Here is a 15,818-nt window from a genome sequence, read left to right as displayed (position 1 = left end):
ACGTCCTGCTGCTGAATCATCTGGAAAGGGCACTGAGACGCAGGGAGAGGGGGGCGGGCATGGCCAGATGGAGGAGGGCCAACAGACGTCGCCACAGCAGACCTTACGCTGGCAGGGTTATCCGACAGCAGTTTTCCTACATGAACATGCCGGAGGAGCAGTGTGTCAGAAGGCTGCGATTTAGAAAGGAGGTGGTGACTGAGCTGTGCCAGCTGCTTCAGCCAGATCTGCAGCCTCAGATAAGGTGCAGGACATCTCTGTCGGCGGCTGAAAAGATGGCTGCTGGCCTGAACTTCTACGCAAGCGGCTCTTCTCAGGCTGCGCATCAGAGGCTGATCAGAAGTAGCTTCTAGGCCCCTCTCACGGAATGCTTGCTGCCATTCCAAGAACAGGAATGGAACCGGTCTGATACCCCGAAGCCTGTGAAGGGCAAGATGCATGTAAATAGCAGGCATGGCCATTGTAAATGAAGAAAGTGTTTAATTACACAAAATGTGGTTCTTTCAAACATGAGAAAGCTATGGGTAACTGCCTCTCACACCCGGGAGACTGTCCAAAACATAAATCACATTCCGACCATCTTCCTTGACCTTGATTCCACTGCGCCAACCAAAGCATCCAATGCCCCATCAGTGAGGCATTCCGCCCTCTGCCTCACCCTTTCCGTGTCTTGCTAGGCTGGTGCGCCACAGGTAGGCTCCCACCGCTTTGAAGGCCTACAAGGCAGTGAGTGTGTCTGGTGATGCCAATTGACCTGCCCCTTTAAGAGCCGGCCGGCGCCACTGTGTCTGAGGGAAAGTGATTATTGACAGCACCCTCGCTGTGCCCCGCCGCCGCGAAATTGGGTTGCGCCGCCGGGTTAGCGCCTTAACAGTAGCGTGCAGCGCCTGATTTAGCGCCGCAATCACCTTTAGGGGCGCTGCAACCCAATATCGCGCTAGGTGGCGCTAAATTGCGCCTGGCGCTAAACTTTGCGCATCGCCAGGACTAGCGCCCCAAACGCGGCTATACCGAATTTCTAGGCCTTAAAGTATAAGTGGATTAACATAACTGAAGAGGATGAATAGCAATAAACAGCATATAGCCAGCAAAAATGATAGGACTTGAAAATGGAAATAAGTAAAAAAAAAACACATTATAGAATACTGCGACAACATGTAACAGATATGACTCTAAGTAATTGATCTGTCATCTGTCCATCAGCTCTCATCTAACATTGCAGATTTTACTCGCAATTGGTGAGCTTGATTACACAGCTGTTCAAGCAGGACAGTACAACTCATTGCTGTTGGCTTGCAACACACTCAAAATACTATCGATGTTAGATGGTACCTGCAGTGTAAGTGCACTTTGAGAGCCATTCGTGATATTGAGGATTGCATGCTTCCTTTTCTGATTATTGCTATCCCACTACTCGATCCGAAGCTTCACTCAGACCCTCTACTGTGATTGAGATTAATGAGCTCCGAAAAAAATCTAAAGATAATTTTCTGTTTCTGGGTCATTAATCTCTTAAGTGTGCTTTCCTTAAGGGCCTCAATAAATATTATACTGTGAAATATTAAATACAATACATTGCAGATTATTTAAAAGATATCATTAGGAGAGAAATGCTTTCATTTTTAATGTGGTATTTCTTGGGAGGAAGGCTGAATTAATGAACTGGTAATGATTTTCTCTTCTCGGGTGACACCAGCAGGGGTATAATTATTAGCCATTCCTCGTTGTCCTCAGAAGGTGGTGGTGAGTCTTCATCTTGTGTTAATGGTACTCCCATGATGGTGTTTGGCAGGGAATTGCAGAATATTGACCCAACAAGAATGAAGGAGTGGCGATATCTGTTCAAGTCAGAGTGGTGTGGGAATTGGAGGGGACCTTGGTAGTGATAGTGTTCCCATGATCCTGCTGCTCTTAACCCTCCAATCTCTACCACTAAGGAGGACAAGAGGTGCTGTTGTAGTATCTTGGTGTGTTTCTACAGTGTACCTTGTAGATAGTACATTCTACAGCCACAGCACAGAAATGGTGGAGGGATGGATAGTCAGTGCAACAGTAGGGTTGCTGACTTCTCTGTCTTAGATGGCGTCGACCTACCTGACTTTGTTGTTACAGTTGCACGCATCCAGGCGAATGATGAGTATTCCATCATAATCCTGACTTAACCTTGTAGATGCTGGAGAGGCATTGAGGGGTGAGGGGGTGAGCCACTTGTCACAGTCTCTGCCTTATCCTTGTAGCTATATTGTTGATATAGCTGCTTCACTTAAGTTTCTCGTCAGTGGTAATGGTGAGGACTCAGTGATGATTATACCATTGAATGTCAGGGGGAGGTGATTGGGCCTTTTCTTGTTAGAGACTGTCATTGCCTAGCATTTATGTGGCATTTGTCAGCCCAAGCCCGAATGTTGTCCAGATCCTGCTGTAGGTTAGCATGGGCTGCTCCATTATCAGAGGAGCTGCAATTAAAGCTGAACACTGTAGAATTGTTGGTGAACAGCTCCACTCCTAAGCATGTAATGGACCAAAGGTCAGTGATGAAGCAGCTGAAAATGGTTGGCCTTGGACGCTGCCCTTAGCAACTCCTGTAACTGCAGCGATAGGCCTCCAACAACCAAGGCAATCTTCCTTTGTGTCAGGCACAACTCCAGTCACTGGAGGCTTTTCCCTTTGGCATCCAATGATCTCAGTTTTGCTAAGGCTCCTTAATGCCATACATGGTAGAATGCTGCCTTGATGCCAGGAGCAATTATCCTCAGTTCCCCTGTGGCATTCAGCTCATGTGTCCATATCTGGATTAATCCTGTGACAAGATGTGGAACCGAATACGTCGGCAAGTAGGTTATTCATGAGTAGGTGGTGCTTGATGGCACTATTTGAGGATTCCTTCCATCACTTTGCTGATGATTGGGAGGAGGCCGGTAGGGCAGTATTTGGCTGGGTTAGATTTGTACTGCGCAGTTTTCCACGTTGTCAGATAGCTGCACTGGAATAGCTGGGCTAGGGAGGTGGCTTGTTCAGGTGCACTGGTCTTCATAAGTATGAAGTTGAAGATTTTAATTGCAAAAAATAAATTAAAGAAACATATTGGGGGAATGGAATGCAATATGGGTTAGAAGGCTGTCCTTTCACTATTGGGACCTGGATTTGAATCAAGGCCAAATTCACGAGATGAAAGGCCTCCTCTCTCTGATGGCTGAGGGTTCTACATGAAACGAGTTTGGGCATTTTAATCATGGTAACTGCATTGCCACAACACAAATTCAGCATTAATTGGAATAGATTTTGACTATAGTGTAAAACTTCAATGGAAATAAGAATCAGGAGAGATGTAAAACAGGCTGCCGATTCGCTATCACCCGTTTTTAAACATCTACCCCATCGTCAATAAGTTGGCAATCCTACTCTGAGATGCTTGAAGGACAGCTGTTGCAAGAAATAGAAATGTCACCCTGGTGCAATATTGGTGGTTCCTCTGAGGCTGGGATTAATACACACCATTGAAGCAGGGTAGAGAGAGTGTTACCCTGTTCCTAACCCACGCTACATCTGACCTAAGTGGAAAATGTCTCATTCATCAACATGTTCATCCCTTCTACATAAAATATGTCCAAAGATAGAACCAAAAAAATCTAAACAACTGCTTCGGAAAGTATCATAAAACAACGAAAGCAAAGTTTGAGCACTTCATGTTCATTCTTTGAAGTGTATGGCTGTATAATGGCCATAAAACATCCTAATTTTTATATGTATTGTCACTGCTGGGGAAAAAAGGTGTGGTTGAATTCACGTTTGCGTCTTTTTTATGCATCTGAGTATATTCTTAAAAGAAGATTCTTAAAGTAATTATTATCTACAGTTGATTACCAGGAAACACTGTGCATAAAGAGCAAGCGGCTGGCTAGGAGTGAGTTATGAGGTGGTAATACAGTCAAAGTGAGGTAATCCGGCCACTTTATAAATCATGGGCGCGACCACACTTAGAATACTGTGTACAGTTCTGGCCGCCACAGTACAAAAAGGATGATTGAGGGGATGGAGGGATTAGATTATGAGAAGCGATTATGTAAACTGGGCATCTTCTCACTGTAAAAGAGCAGGTTGAGCGATGATCTGATTGCTGCTCACCTTGTCCAGACCAGAGGACTCGACCTGCACTTGAAGTTGGGGTAAATTCAAAACTAATCTTCAAAAGCATTGGGCTGGATTTCCCAAGCCCCGAGGAGGTGGGCATGGAGGCGGGACTGTCGGTAAAGTAGCAGAAAGTGGGGGCGGATGGCAAACTCGCCCCCATCCCGCCTCCGTGCCCTTTTGCCAGGAGGCAGGAAGATGTGCAGCTTCAGGTCCCGTCTCCTGGAGGCGGGAAAGGCATTAAATACTTTTACCTGCCTGTTAACAGCTAGTTAACAGGCAGAAAAAAGGATTAGTGCCATTTTACCTTCACAGGTGAAGGCTTCCCGACCTTGGAGAACCCCGCTGGGCTGGAGGAGACGTGAAGGAGGTCTGCGGCGGTCAGAGGCACCTGGAAGTAAGATGTAGAGGTGAGTGATGGGTGCAAGTGTGGAGAGGTAAGTATGTAAGGTGAGTGATAAGTGTAAAAAAATGTTCACTTACCTTGTTTTCTTCCTACAGCCTTCATCTTCTCTGGATCAGGAGACCCGACATGCTCGTTGTTGATTTCACAGACTGGCCGTTGGATCCTCTGAACCAACAGCTATCTGAAATCGACAAAGTTGAAAGGTTTGATGAGTCCTGAACACAAGGACTCATTCAACTACAGAGAATGTCAGTGTTTGACAGCTTCACAGAGCTGTCAAACGCTGACATTTCTTCTTCCAAGAAGTCTTGACAGATAGCACGTCTGACATTAACGTGTTCTGTCAGTGACTTCCTCCCTAATTGGCCTGCTGAGCCCGCGGGGCGGGGCTTAACAAGGTCAATCAGAGGAAAATCCCTCTGGTTGGTCAGACGAGGATGGAGGCGGGACATTGACACGACAAGCAGCAGTCCTGCCTCCAACTCGTCTCCATTGAGAAAATCCAGCCCATTGTTTCAGTGAGCAAGTGGTCAATTCATGGAACAGGCTCCCTAGGGAGATGGTGGAAGCAGTTAGTATTGATTGAGTCAAATGCAAATTAGATATATTTCTTTTGGAAAATACTATTTTGGGAAACAGTACATGAGTAATTTGAGACGCGACATATGGTAAGTGTAGTACGCTCAGGAGGAACAGGCGAGTTTGGACCTATGGTTCCCAAAGCTCTCCATCACTGGGGTTTCCTCACCTGATGTCTGGGTCTGTTGTAGACTAATTGATAGAGATTGATTGACATGATATCCTGTGACTACCAGGATGGGAGACGGCAAACGAGATGGGACATGGTGTTTTCTCATCTAGCAGTTCCTATTTTCTTACGTTCCTGTGCATATGGTAGCATAGTAAAGTGGACGTTGTGTCAAATTTTAGCAATGCTCATGTTGCTTACTTCATCATACCCCATCAGCCATTGCCAGCACCTTACACATTTATCTCCATCATATAAACGCCATGGAGGAGGAGATGATCTTCTTGTCCTGTGTCGCAAACTGTAAATGCATTCTTGAAGATTTCATCTGGTCACTAGAAATCATAAACCCACCGTGCTGGGTAGCACGGTGGCATAGTGGTTAGCACTGTTGCCTCACAGCGCCAGGGACCCGGGTTCGAATCCGGCCTCGAATGACTGTCTGTGTGGAGTTTGCACATTCTCCACGTGTTTGCGTGGGTTTCCTCCGGGTGCTCCGGTTTCCTCCCACAGTCCAAAGATGTGCGGGTTAGGATGATTGGCTATGATAAATTGACCCTTAGTGTTAGGGGGATTAAATACGTGGGGTTACGGGAATAGGGTGGGATATGTGTTGGTGTAGGGGTTACGGGGATCGGTTGGGATATGTGTCGGTGCAGGCTCGATGGGCCGAAATGGCTTCTATCTGCACTATGGGGTTTCTGTGATTTCTGTGATTTTTAAATTCTCTACAAATCCCAACCAGAGGAATCCTTCACGATTGAATTTACATTTGTTATTTACCATTCTACTACATCAAATTTAAGGGGAATCTTTGAAATTCTTCTGTGTGATTATATGGTATCCATTCTTCACATACTTGTTTGGAATGCCTCTGTTTATTTTAAAACCACGCTATTTAAAGGTTTTACAATGAGTGACAGTCTTGCTGATCACACATAACAATCCTAATATTTTCCAGGTTTTGACAGCTCTGAACATTCCAAAATGTCCAATTGTCAGGCACATTGAGGTTTACACCAACAATTGACAATGTCCTTTAAATAATCTGTAACAGTTCAGAGTCACCAGCTCCAGCAACGCCCCCCTCCCCCGACCCCCCGCTTACGATGATGGTCTTGTAAGATGCAAGCAGAAGCTTTTCCTCCACAAGGCGATCCCAGAAAACTGGACGGAAGGCCAGGACCCGGTGTATCCAAACCCTGGCCCAGTATTCAGCCATTCCGATATACTCCCACTGAAGTCCTCCCGAACCTCCAACGAGGCTTCAAGGGGATCTCGACATACTCAGTGAGTGGGCGAGAACATGGCAGATGGAATATAATCACAGAATCACAGAAACCCCACAATGCAGATAGAGGCCATTTCGGCCCATCGAGCCTGCACCGACACATATCCCACCCGATCCCCGTAACCCCTACACCAACACATATCCCACCCTATCCCCGTAACCCCACATATTTTAATCCCCCTAACACTAAGGGTCAATTTATCATAGCCAATCAACCTAACCCACACATCTTTGGAATGTGGGAGGAAACCGGAGCACCCGGAGAAAACCCACGCAAACACGGGGAGAATGTGCAAACTCCACACAGACAGGATAAATGTGAAGTTATCCACTTTGGTAGAAAAAACAGACAGAGTATTTCCTAAATGGTGAAAGATAAGAACATAAGAACATAAGAAATAGGAGCAGGAGTAGGCCAATCGGCCCCTCGAGCCTGCTCCGCCATTCAATAAGATCATGGCTGATCTGATCCTAAACGCCAATCTACTATCACAGAACCATCTCCTGAATCTAACAGAATTAGACACATGAAATAGGAGCAGGATCAGGCTACACGGCCCCTGGGCCCGCTCCGCTACCCACAGGGCCATGACCGATCCGAACCTAGACTCATGTCCAAATTCCTGCCCGCTCCCCGTAACCCTTAATTCCCTTTACTTCTAGGAAACTGTCTATTTCTGTTTTAAATTTATGTAATGATGTAGCTTCTACAGCTTTCTGGGGCAGCATATTCCATGGACCTACCACCCTCTGAGCGAAGTAGTTCCTCCTCATCTCAGTTTTGAAAGAGCAGCCCCTTATTCTAAGACTATGCCCCCTAGTTCTAGTTTCACCCATCATCGGGAACATCCTCCCCGCATCCACCCGATCCAACCCCTTCACAATCTTATATGTTTCAATAAGATCGGCTCTCATTCTTCTGAACTCCAATGAGTAGAGTCCCAATCTACTCAACCTCTCCTCATATGTCCATCCCCTCATCCCCGGGATTAACCGAGTGAACCTTCTTTGTACTGACTCGAGAGCAAGTATGTCTTTTCTTAAGTATGGACACCAAAACTGTATGCAGTATTCCAGGTGCGGTCTCACCAATACCTTGTACAACTGAAGCAATACCTCCCTATTTTTATATTCTATCCCCCTAGCAATGATAGCCAACATTCCATTGGCCTTCTTAATCACTTGCTGCACCTGCATACTAACCTTTTGAGTTTCGTGCACCAGGACCCCCAGATCCCTTTGTACTTCAGTACTTTCCAGTTTCTTGCCATTAAGATAATAACTTGCTCTACGATTTTTCCTGCCAAAGTGCATAACCTCACACTTTCCAGTATTGTATTCCATCTGCCAAATCTCTGCCCACTTACTTAGCCTGTCTATGTCCCCTTGCAGGTTTTTTATGTCCTCCTCACGCACTACTTTCCCTCCCATCTTAGTATCATCTGCAAACTTTGATATGTTACACTAGGTCCCCTCCTCCAAATTGTTAATATAGATTGTAAAGAGTTGGGGACCCAGCACTGACCCCTGCGAACACCACTAGTTACTGATTGCCAGTCTGAGAATGAACCATTTATCCCAACTCTCTGCCTTCTGTTAGATAGCCAATCCTCTATTCATGCCAGAATATTACCCCCAATCCCGTGATTTTTTATCTTAAGCAATAATTTTTTGTGTGGCACCTTGTCAAATGCCTTTTGGAAGTCTAAATACACTACGTCCACTGGTTCCCCTTTATCCACCCTATATGTTACTTCCTCAAAGAACTCCAGCAAATTTGTCAAACATGACTTCCCCTTCATAAAACCATGCTGACTTTGTCCTATTAAATTATGATTGTCCAAATGTCCTGTTACTGTCTCCTTAATAATGGACTCCAAAATTTTACCTACCACAGATGTTAGGCTAACCGGTCTATAGTTTCCAGCCTTCTGTCTACTGCCCTTTTTAAATAAGGGTGTTACATTAGCAGTTTTCCAGTCTGCCGGGACCTTTGCTAAGTCCAGGGAGTTTTGGAAAATTATTACCAATGCATCCACAATCCCTACCGCCACTTCCCTCAAGACCCTAGGATGTAAGCCATCAGGTCCAGGTGATTTATCCGCCTTGAGTCCCATTATTTTACCGAGTACCACTTCCTTAGTGATTTTGATCGTGTTTAGCTCCTCCCCCCCTATAGCCCCCTGTTTGTCCAGTGTTGGGATATTCTTAGGCCTAGAAATTCAGTATAGCCACGTTTGGGGCGCTACAGCCGGGCGGCCGCTAAAGTTTGCGCCCGGCGCAACTTCGCGCCACCTTCGCCGATATTCAGTGGCATCGCCCCAAGAGGTTGCTGCTGCGCTAAAGCAGGCGATGCACGACTATCATTAGGCGCTAAGCCGGCGATCCGGGGCGCTAACACCGAGGACGGGCGCAGCGCATGTGCGGCGAGTTGCTCAATGAAGGGAGACACGCTGGCGCCGGTCAGCTCTTAAAGGGGAAGGGTCGACTTGTTTGGCTGCCATGCCCTGCACACTGCAGCCCTGAAGCAAGGCCTGACCATTGCTGGTTCATCAGTTCTACGCCCTCAACCATGGGGAAGCCCGCTATTCTTCCAAATCCGATTGCACGCTCTTGCTGCTTGTCCAGGGTCATGGGGAAGGAGATGTACTGACGTCTCCTTCTGAAAAGGGCATTGTTCACCTGGCGGATGCAGCAATGTACCGCGAACTGGGAGATGTTGGCAATGTCCCCAGTAGCGGATTGGAAGGAGCCAGTGGCATCGAAGTTGAGAGCCACCATCACCTTCACTGCCACTGACAGAGACGTCCTGCTCCTCAGCTGTGGCTGCAGATCTCTGCGAAGCAGGTGGCAGATCTCAGTGACCACCACCCTTCTGAATCGCATCCTCCGAACACACTGCTCCTCAGACATGTTCAGATATGAGAACTGCTGGCGGTATACCCTGGGTGGGTAAGGCCTCCTGTGCCGACGCCTGTTGGCCAATCTCCGTCTGGCCATGACTGGCACTCTCTCACGGCGTCTCTGATCCCTTTGAATGCAATGCAGAAAGCCAACGTTTCCACCCATTGCAGCCCCCATTATATGTGGCGACTCAAGGCTATGGCACTGAAAGTGAAATCCAAGTGCAAAGCTCTGGCCTGAAGCCACAAGTACCTGTGCAAGCGCTGAGTCAAAGCAGAAAGCTCTCTGCCTTTGTCTCTCTCCAAATATCCGTCTCTCACACAGAGGGATTGGCACAAAATGGCTGCCACTTATACTGCAGGAGGCGTCCCCTTTAAATAGCGCCCCCCGCGCCCCGCAGCGACCGGGAACCGTTCCCCTCTACCAGTCGCTGGGGGTGCCAGGCGCAAAGAAGGGCGGCGCCACTGAATTTCCGGTTCGGGGCGCACAAAGGGCGTTGCACGATGAAATGACATCAGGATCTGCGCAAAGGCTTTGCGCCGCTGCTAAATCTTTACTGAAGTTGGGGAGAGGCGCAGATCGCGCTGCGCCCGCCGCTAGCCGCCTAGCTCCCCACATCTCCTCCTCCTAAGGCGCTAGCGGCTGGCGCAAACAACTGAATTTCTAGGCCTTAGTGTCCTCTACTGTAAAGACTGATACAAAATATTCATTCAGTGTTTTTGCCATCTCCATATTTCCCACCATTAATTTCCCGGTCTCATCCTCTAAGGGACCAAGATTTACTTTAGCCACCTTTTTTCTTTTTATATAACTGTAAAAACTCTTACTATCTGTTTTTATATTTTTTGCTAATTTACTTTCATAATCTATCTTCCCTTTCTTAATCAATCTTAGACTACGCCCACTAGTGTTTTTTCCCCTTATTATTCCTTATCGCCACCCAAACTGTTTCATTATCCTGATCTTTTGACCCAATATCATTTCTCTGTATTACAGTGATTCCTTCCTTTATTAACATAGCCACCCCACCTCCCCTTCCTTCCTGCCTGTCCTTCCTGATCGTTATTAACCTGGTATGTTTAATTCCCAGGCATTGTCACCCTGCAGCCATGTTTCTGTAATGGCCACAAGATCATACCCATATGTCGTTATTTGTGCCATTAACTCGTCTATTTTGTTACGAATGCTACGTGCATTCAGATAGAGAACTTTCAAATATGTTTTGTGACACTTAGTTCCTGCTTTTGCCCTTTGTATTACTTTACCTTTTACTCCATACCTTCTGCCCCTTCTTGACACGCTCTGGTTTTTAATTTCCCCACTGCTACCTAAGTCTATGACCTTCTCTGTTGTCATTTTTATTATTTGCTCTCCAGGAACCTCCCCCCCACTAATTAGTTTAAAGCCCTCTCTACAGCCCTAGTTATATGATCCACCAGGACTCTAGTCCCAGCACTGGCCAAGTGAAGCCCGTCCCAACGGAACAGCTCCCTCCTGCCCCAGTACTGGTGCCAGTGTCCCAGGAAGCAAAACCCATTTCTCCCACACCAGTCTTTGAGCCACGCATTTAACTCTCTAATTTTATTTGTCCCAGCCAAATTCGCTCGTGGCTCAGGTAATAATCCAGAGATTATTACCCTTGAGGTTCTGTTTTTTAATTTGACCCCTAGCTGCTCATACTCCTTTAACAGAACCGGCTTCCTAGTCCTATCTACGTCGTTTGTACCAACATGGACCACGACAACTGGATCCACCCCCTCGCACTGCAAGTTTCTTTCCAGCCCAGAGGAGATGTCCTTAACCCTGGCACCGGGTAGGCAACACAGCCTTCGGGACCTCGCTCTCGGCTGCAGAGAACTCTATCTATCCCCCTAATAATACTATCCCCTACCACTACAACATTTCTATTTACTCCCCCTTCTTGAATGGCCCCCCGTTCCACGGTGCTGTGGCCAGGTTGCTCATCCTCCCTGCAGTCCCTGCTCCTGTCCCCACAGGGAGTAAGAACCTCGAACCTTTTGGACAAGAGCAAGGGCTGCGGCTCATCCAACACTACCTCCTGGATCCCCGTACCTGCCTCACTCGTAGTCACACCGTCCTGTCCCTGACCATGGGCTACATCTGAATTAATTAACTTCATAGGTGTGACCACCTCCTGAAACACAGAGTCCAGGTACTTTTCCCCCTCCCTGATGTGTCGCAGTGTCTGAAGCTCAGACTCCAGCTCATCAACACGGAGCTGGAGTTCCTGTAGCAGCAGACACTTGTCACAGACGTAATCACCGTGAGCCTCAATGGGGTCCACCGGCTCCCACATCTTGCAACAGTAACACATCACCTGCTCCATTCTATGTAATTAATTAAATGTTTTATTGTTAGTTATGGACACCCTCTGCCCGATTTTAGATGCTAGTATCCCCTTTAATTAATTGGATTTAAATTAAATCAATCCCTCTAATTACACCAGTTAAATGGTTTACCAACAGTCACTCTGCACCAGAAATGCCTTATTACTACAACCCACAGAGTTAAAGTTTGAAAAGAGCACCTAACACCCCACTTACCCTAACTCACACTTACCCAAACTCACAGCACTCTCTGCTGACTCGCACTCAGTGCTTGCTCGCACTAGCACTGGTGTTATGCTGGACTTCATTACAAGAGGATTTGAGTACAGGAGTAAAGAAGTCTTACTCCAATTATATAGGGCCTTGGTAAGACCACACCTGGAGTACTGTGTACAATTTTGATCTCCTTACCTAAGGAAGGATATACTTGCCATAGAGGGAGTGCAATGAAGGTTCACAAGATTGATTCATGGGATGGCGGGACTGTCGTATGAGAAGAAATTGAGTAAACTAGGCCTGTATTCTCTTGAATTCAGAAGAATGAGAGGGGATCTCATTGAAGCATACAAAATTATTACAGGGCTTGACAGGGTGGATGCTCGGAGAATGTGTCCCTTGGCTGGGGAGTCTAGAACCAGGGGCCACAGCCTCAGGATAAAGGATAGGCCATTCAGGACTGAGATGAGAAGAAATTTCTTCACACAGAAGGTGGTGAATCTTTGGAATTCTTTTTAACCCAGAGGGCTGTGGAGGCTCAGTCATTGGGTATATTCAAAACAGAAGTCGATAGATTTCTGACTGGTAAGGGCATCAAGGGATATGGCGATAGGGCCGGTGAATGGAGTTCAGGCAGAAGATCAGCCATGATCTCATTGAATGGCGGAGCAGGCTCGAAGGGCTGAATGGCCTAATTCTGCTCCTATTTTTTCTTATGTTCTAACCCCCACAGAATTTTGTGTCAAATTACAATTGTAAGAACATGACAGCTTAGGGATAAGAGTAAGGCATTAGACCTTTTTTTTACAGGATCCTCCTCAAGCTCATCTCCCTCCAGAAAGCATCAATTATCTCCTGAACTCCGTAACACTGCCCTCTTCGATTTCTTTCTTTAGTAATTTATTCCACAAGTCTATTACTCTTCAAATGTTATAGCTCCCCCTAATTCCTAGCTTCCCTAATGCCTCCTGGTATTTGAATTCTTTCCCACAGTGAACAATTTGCTTGGATCAACTTTGTCAACCCCCTTCCATTACCTTGTGTGACACCCATCGTGATTTAGCTTGTCCCCGGCTGTTACACCCCGTTGCTGTTCCGCATAATGTCCAACCAAACGTTGAGACGGTGTTGTAAATCTGTATTTGGGAATCGCGACTGACATGCAATTTTATTTGTACAACTAGGTGGACGCCCATGGAAACATCTTGCTTTCAACCCTGGAGATCCACAACGAAGTTACGGCGACAGAGGTTACGACAAGTGTGACCGAATCTAGGAATTCAATGATGTCCTTTGACAACTCAGGCATTCAGTACAGGAAACAAAGCACAGCCCGCGAAGGACTAGGTCGCAGCACGTTGGACAGAAATGCTGCCCAAGCGAAGAAGAACCGTTTGCGACGAAGGTCCTCCCAACTAAAAATTAAAATCCCAAATCTGACTGACGTTAACGCCATAGACAGGTGGTCAAGGATAGTGTTCCCGGTGATTTTTTCTCTCTTCAACTTGATCTACTGGCTCTACTACGTAAACTGATGCCGAGGTACCATCTGCAAAGTTCTGAGGACCCCATTTATTGTACAGGGTGAAACAACTGCCCAGTCATTATAAGAATGCAGAATGCAGCCCCGCAGCTATGGGAATCTTCTTGCCATAGAACAAAAGCTGTGATAGTGCGAGGGGGAAAAAAATTTAAAAAATAAACTCATATGGAAAATGATAAAGAATGATACCCTCAGAGAGAGAGAGAGAGAATGACATTTATAAGCCTTGAAACAGCTCGTCATACTTTGCATGAGACCATGTCACATAAACAATGAGTTATCTGCCATATACACTAGGAATTGTAAAAATTAGTAATTGTTTGGACCTTGCAAGAGTTGCTTTTTCTTGAAGCTGTTTTTTCAGCTATTTCTAAATACAATGATCACGGCTGGTTAATATACAGTATTTAGTTAACTCCCACAGTGTTCTGCAGCATTATATTTCAGTGTGGAACCTTGCAGTATTCTTATCAGTGCATAGCACAGGATGAATGCAGTATTAATTTGGCAGTGAATGATGTTGAGTGATTTAATCATTTTACACTATGTATAGTTATCATGGATAATTTATTCACGGGCAGAGTTATTGGGATTAGTTGCTATTCACAGTTGGACATTGTGTAAATATTCTAGTTTTAGTACTTACTTTTCATTTTATTTCCATTTTCCAAACCAATATGGTAAATGCTGTAATTTGCTCAGTGGTAACTTCATGAACATTCCTGCATACTGTTTGAATTCTTTGATGTTCCATTTAAAAAAAAATAAAATGTAAAAAAAATAATAAAATTGGTAATAATTGGTTGGTAGAGCAGCAGTTTGAGGCTAAGGGTTAAAAAAGTGTCTGCAATTAAAAGGTAAAGGCCATCGAGCCTCGTAGCGCGACACACACTCTCACTCTTAATCGATGTCCATGTCAGGCACATCGTCCTTTGGCCTCGGATTGCAAGAGGAGACTCAAGGTACATCCACGAATGGACAGCACAGATTAGACTTGATGAGCATTTCTCGGTATACCTGAGGGGGTACGAATTGCACTGGCTGCAATGAGTAATGACATTGGAAAATGCACTGATGAAGATTTCCTCAGTTACATAGAATAGAATTACATCGAATTTACAGCACGGAAACAGGCCATTCCGCCCAACTGGTCCGTGCCGCTCTTTATGCTCCACACGAGCCTCCTCCCACCCAACTTCCTCTCACCCTATCAGCACATCCTTCTATTCCTTTCTCCCTCGTGTGCTTATCCAGCTTCCCCTTAAATGCTGGTTAGTATTTGTAACAAAATTATAAACACGTCAGCCGTCCATTTTAGAAACCACCGTTCGAAATCGACCCTGTTGGTTTAGAATGCGTTCATGACTTCACTAGAAATGCTGAACAGAGGCAGTCTTCACAAATGCAATTGATTGCAATCGGAGTTTCGGTTGAACAGTTGCGGGTTTAATTTCCTCTGGTGGCCTGCTGGTTAATGTGTTCATGTAAAATTCCTTTCTGCACAATTGAAATGCGGCCATTAACCTGTTAAATTGAGTACAAAGGGAATTTTACATGAACACATTCGCTGGTGAGCTGCCAGAGGAAGTGAATCCCCTTAATGGCATCGCCATCCTTGACAGTAAATAACACTACCGCAAGCAAATGGAAATGTAAGGCATGCTTCTGTACACATATAACAACATTAACAAAGATTGCATCCAAACACACTGCCAGCTGATTTTCTTGAGCTACAGAAATACTATTTAAGCTTAATTACTTTCAGTTGAAAACCCCATATATAGGTTTTATAAATAGACTATTAGATGGACAGCCATTAAATATCCTGAGGAACATATGAAGTCATCCTAACCTGCTTTTGTGAAGATTTCGAACACCCTTATACACAAATGTGTCTATAATACAACGTATAGATATACACGTATACAACGTTCTCTGCATTTCGAAGGAATTTGTTGTATGTTTACACCTTGGCATGTTTCCAAGTGATTTGATAAGACACTGTATAAATGCTGGTTAGTCTTTCTTCTATAATTATATGCAGATATACAACATGCAGATTGGAAGTACATTCTGCAGTGGAAGAATTAACAATAAATTAATGCTTAAAGTTATTTCCTTTCAAAACTGATGGCACTAACTACTCTATAATTTGCAGCTTATTTGTTTAGAGAGACAAAGAAATATAATGCACTATTCATGTTAATAATTCACAGCGGCCATATACTACACGA

The 15,818-nt window shown here is 45.4% G+C and overlaps 1 protein-coding gene across 2 annotated transcripts in view; it reads left to right on the top strand.

Annotated features, from left to right (window-relative positions):
• gabrb3 (gamma-aminobutyric acid type A receptor subunit beta3) overlaps positions 1-14,714 on the top strand; it is a 589,510-nt gene extending 574,796 nt beyond the window's left edge. For both annotated transcript variants that reach the window (XM_085999547.1, XM_085999546.1), the window contains one exon: positions 13,226-14,714. In XM_085999547.1, the coding sequence (XP_085855673.1) occupies positions 13,226-13,576 (351 nt within the window). In that variant the 3' untranslated portion in view covers positions 13,577-14,714. The remainder of the gene's footprint in view (positions 1-13,225) is intronic.
• The last annotated feature ends 1,104 nt before the right edge of the window (positions 14,715-15,818 follow it).

The sequence above is a fragment of the Somniosus microcephalus genome, chromosome 10 (assembly GCF_052327205.1).
Source record: "Somniosus microcephalus isolate GS21.2 chromosome 10, FLI_Smic_1.0, whole genome shotgun sequence".
Classification (NCBI taxonomy): Eukaryota; Metazoa; Chordata; class Chondrichthyes; order Squaliformes; family Somniosidae; genus Somniosus; species Somniosus microcephalus.
The sequence above is the reverse complement of the archived record's forward strand: the minus strand, read 5'-3'. Positions and strand labels throughout refer to the sequence as shown.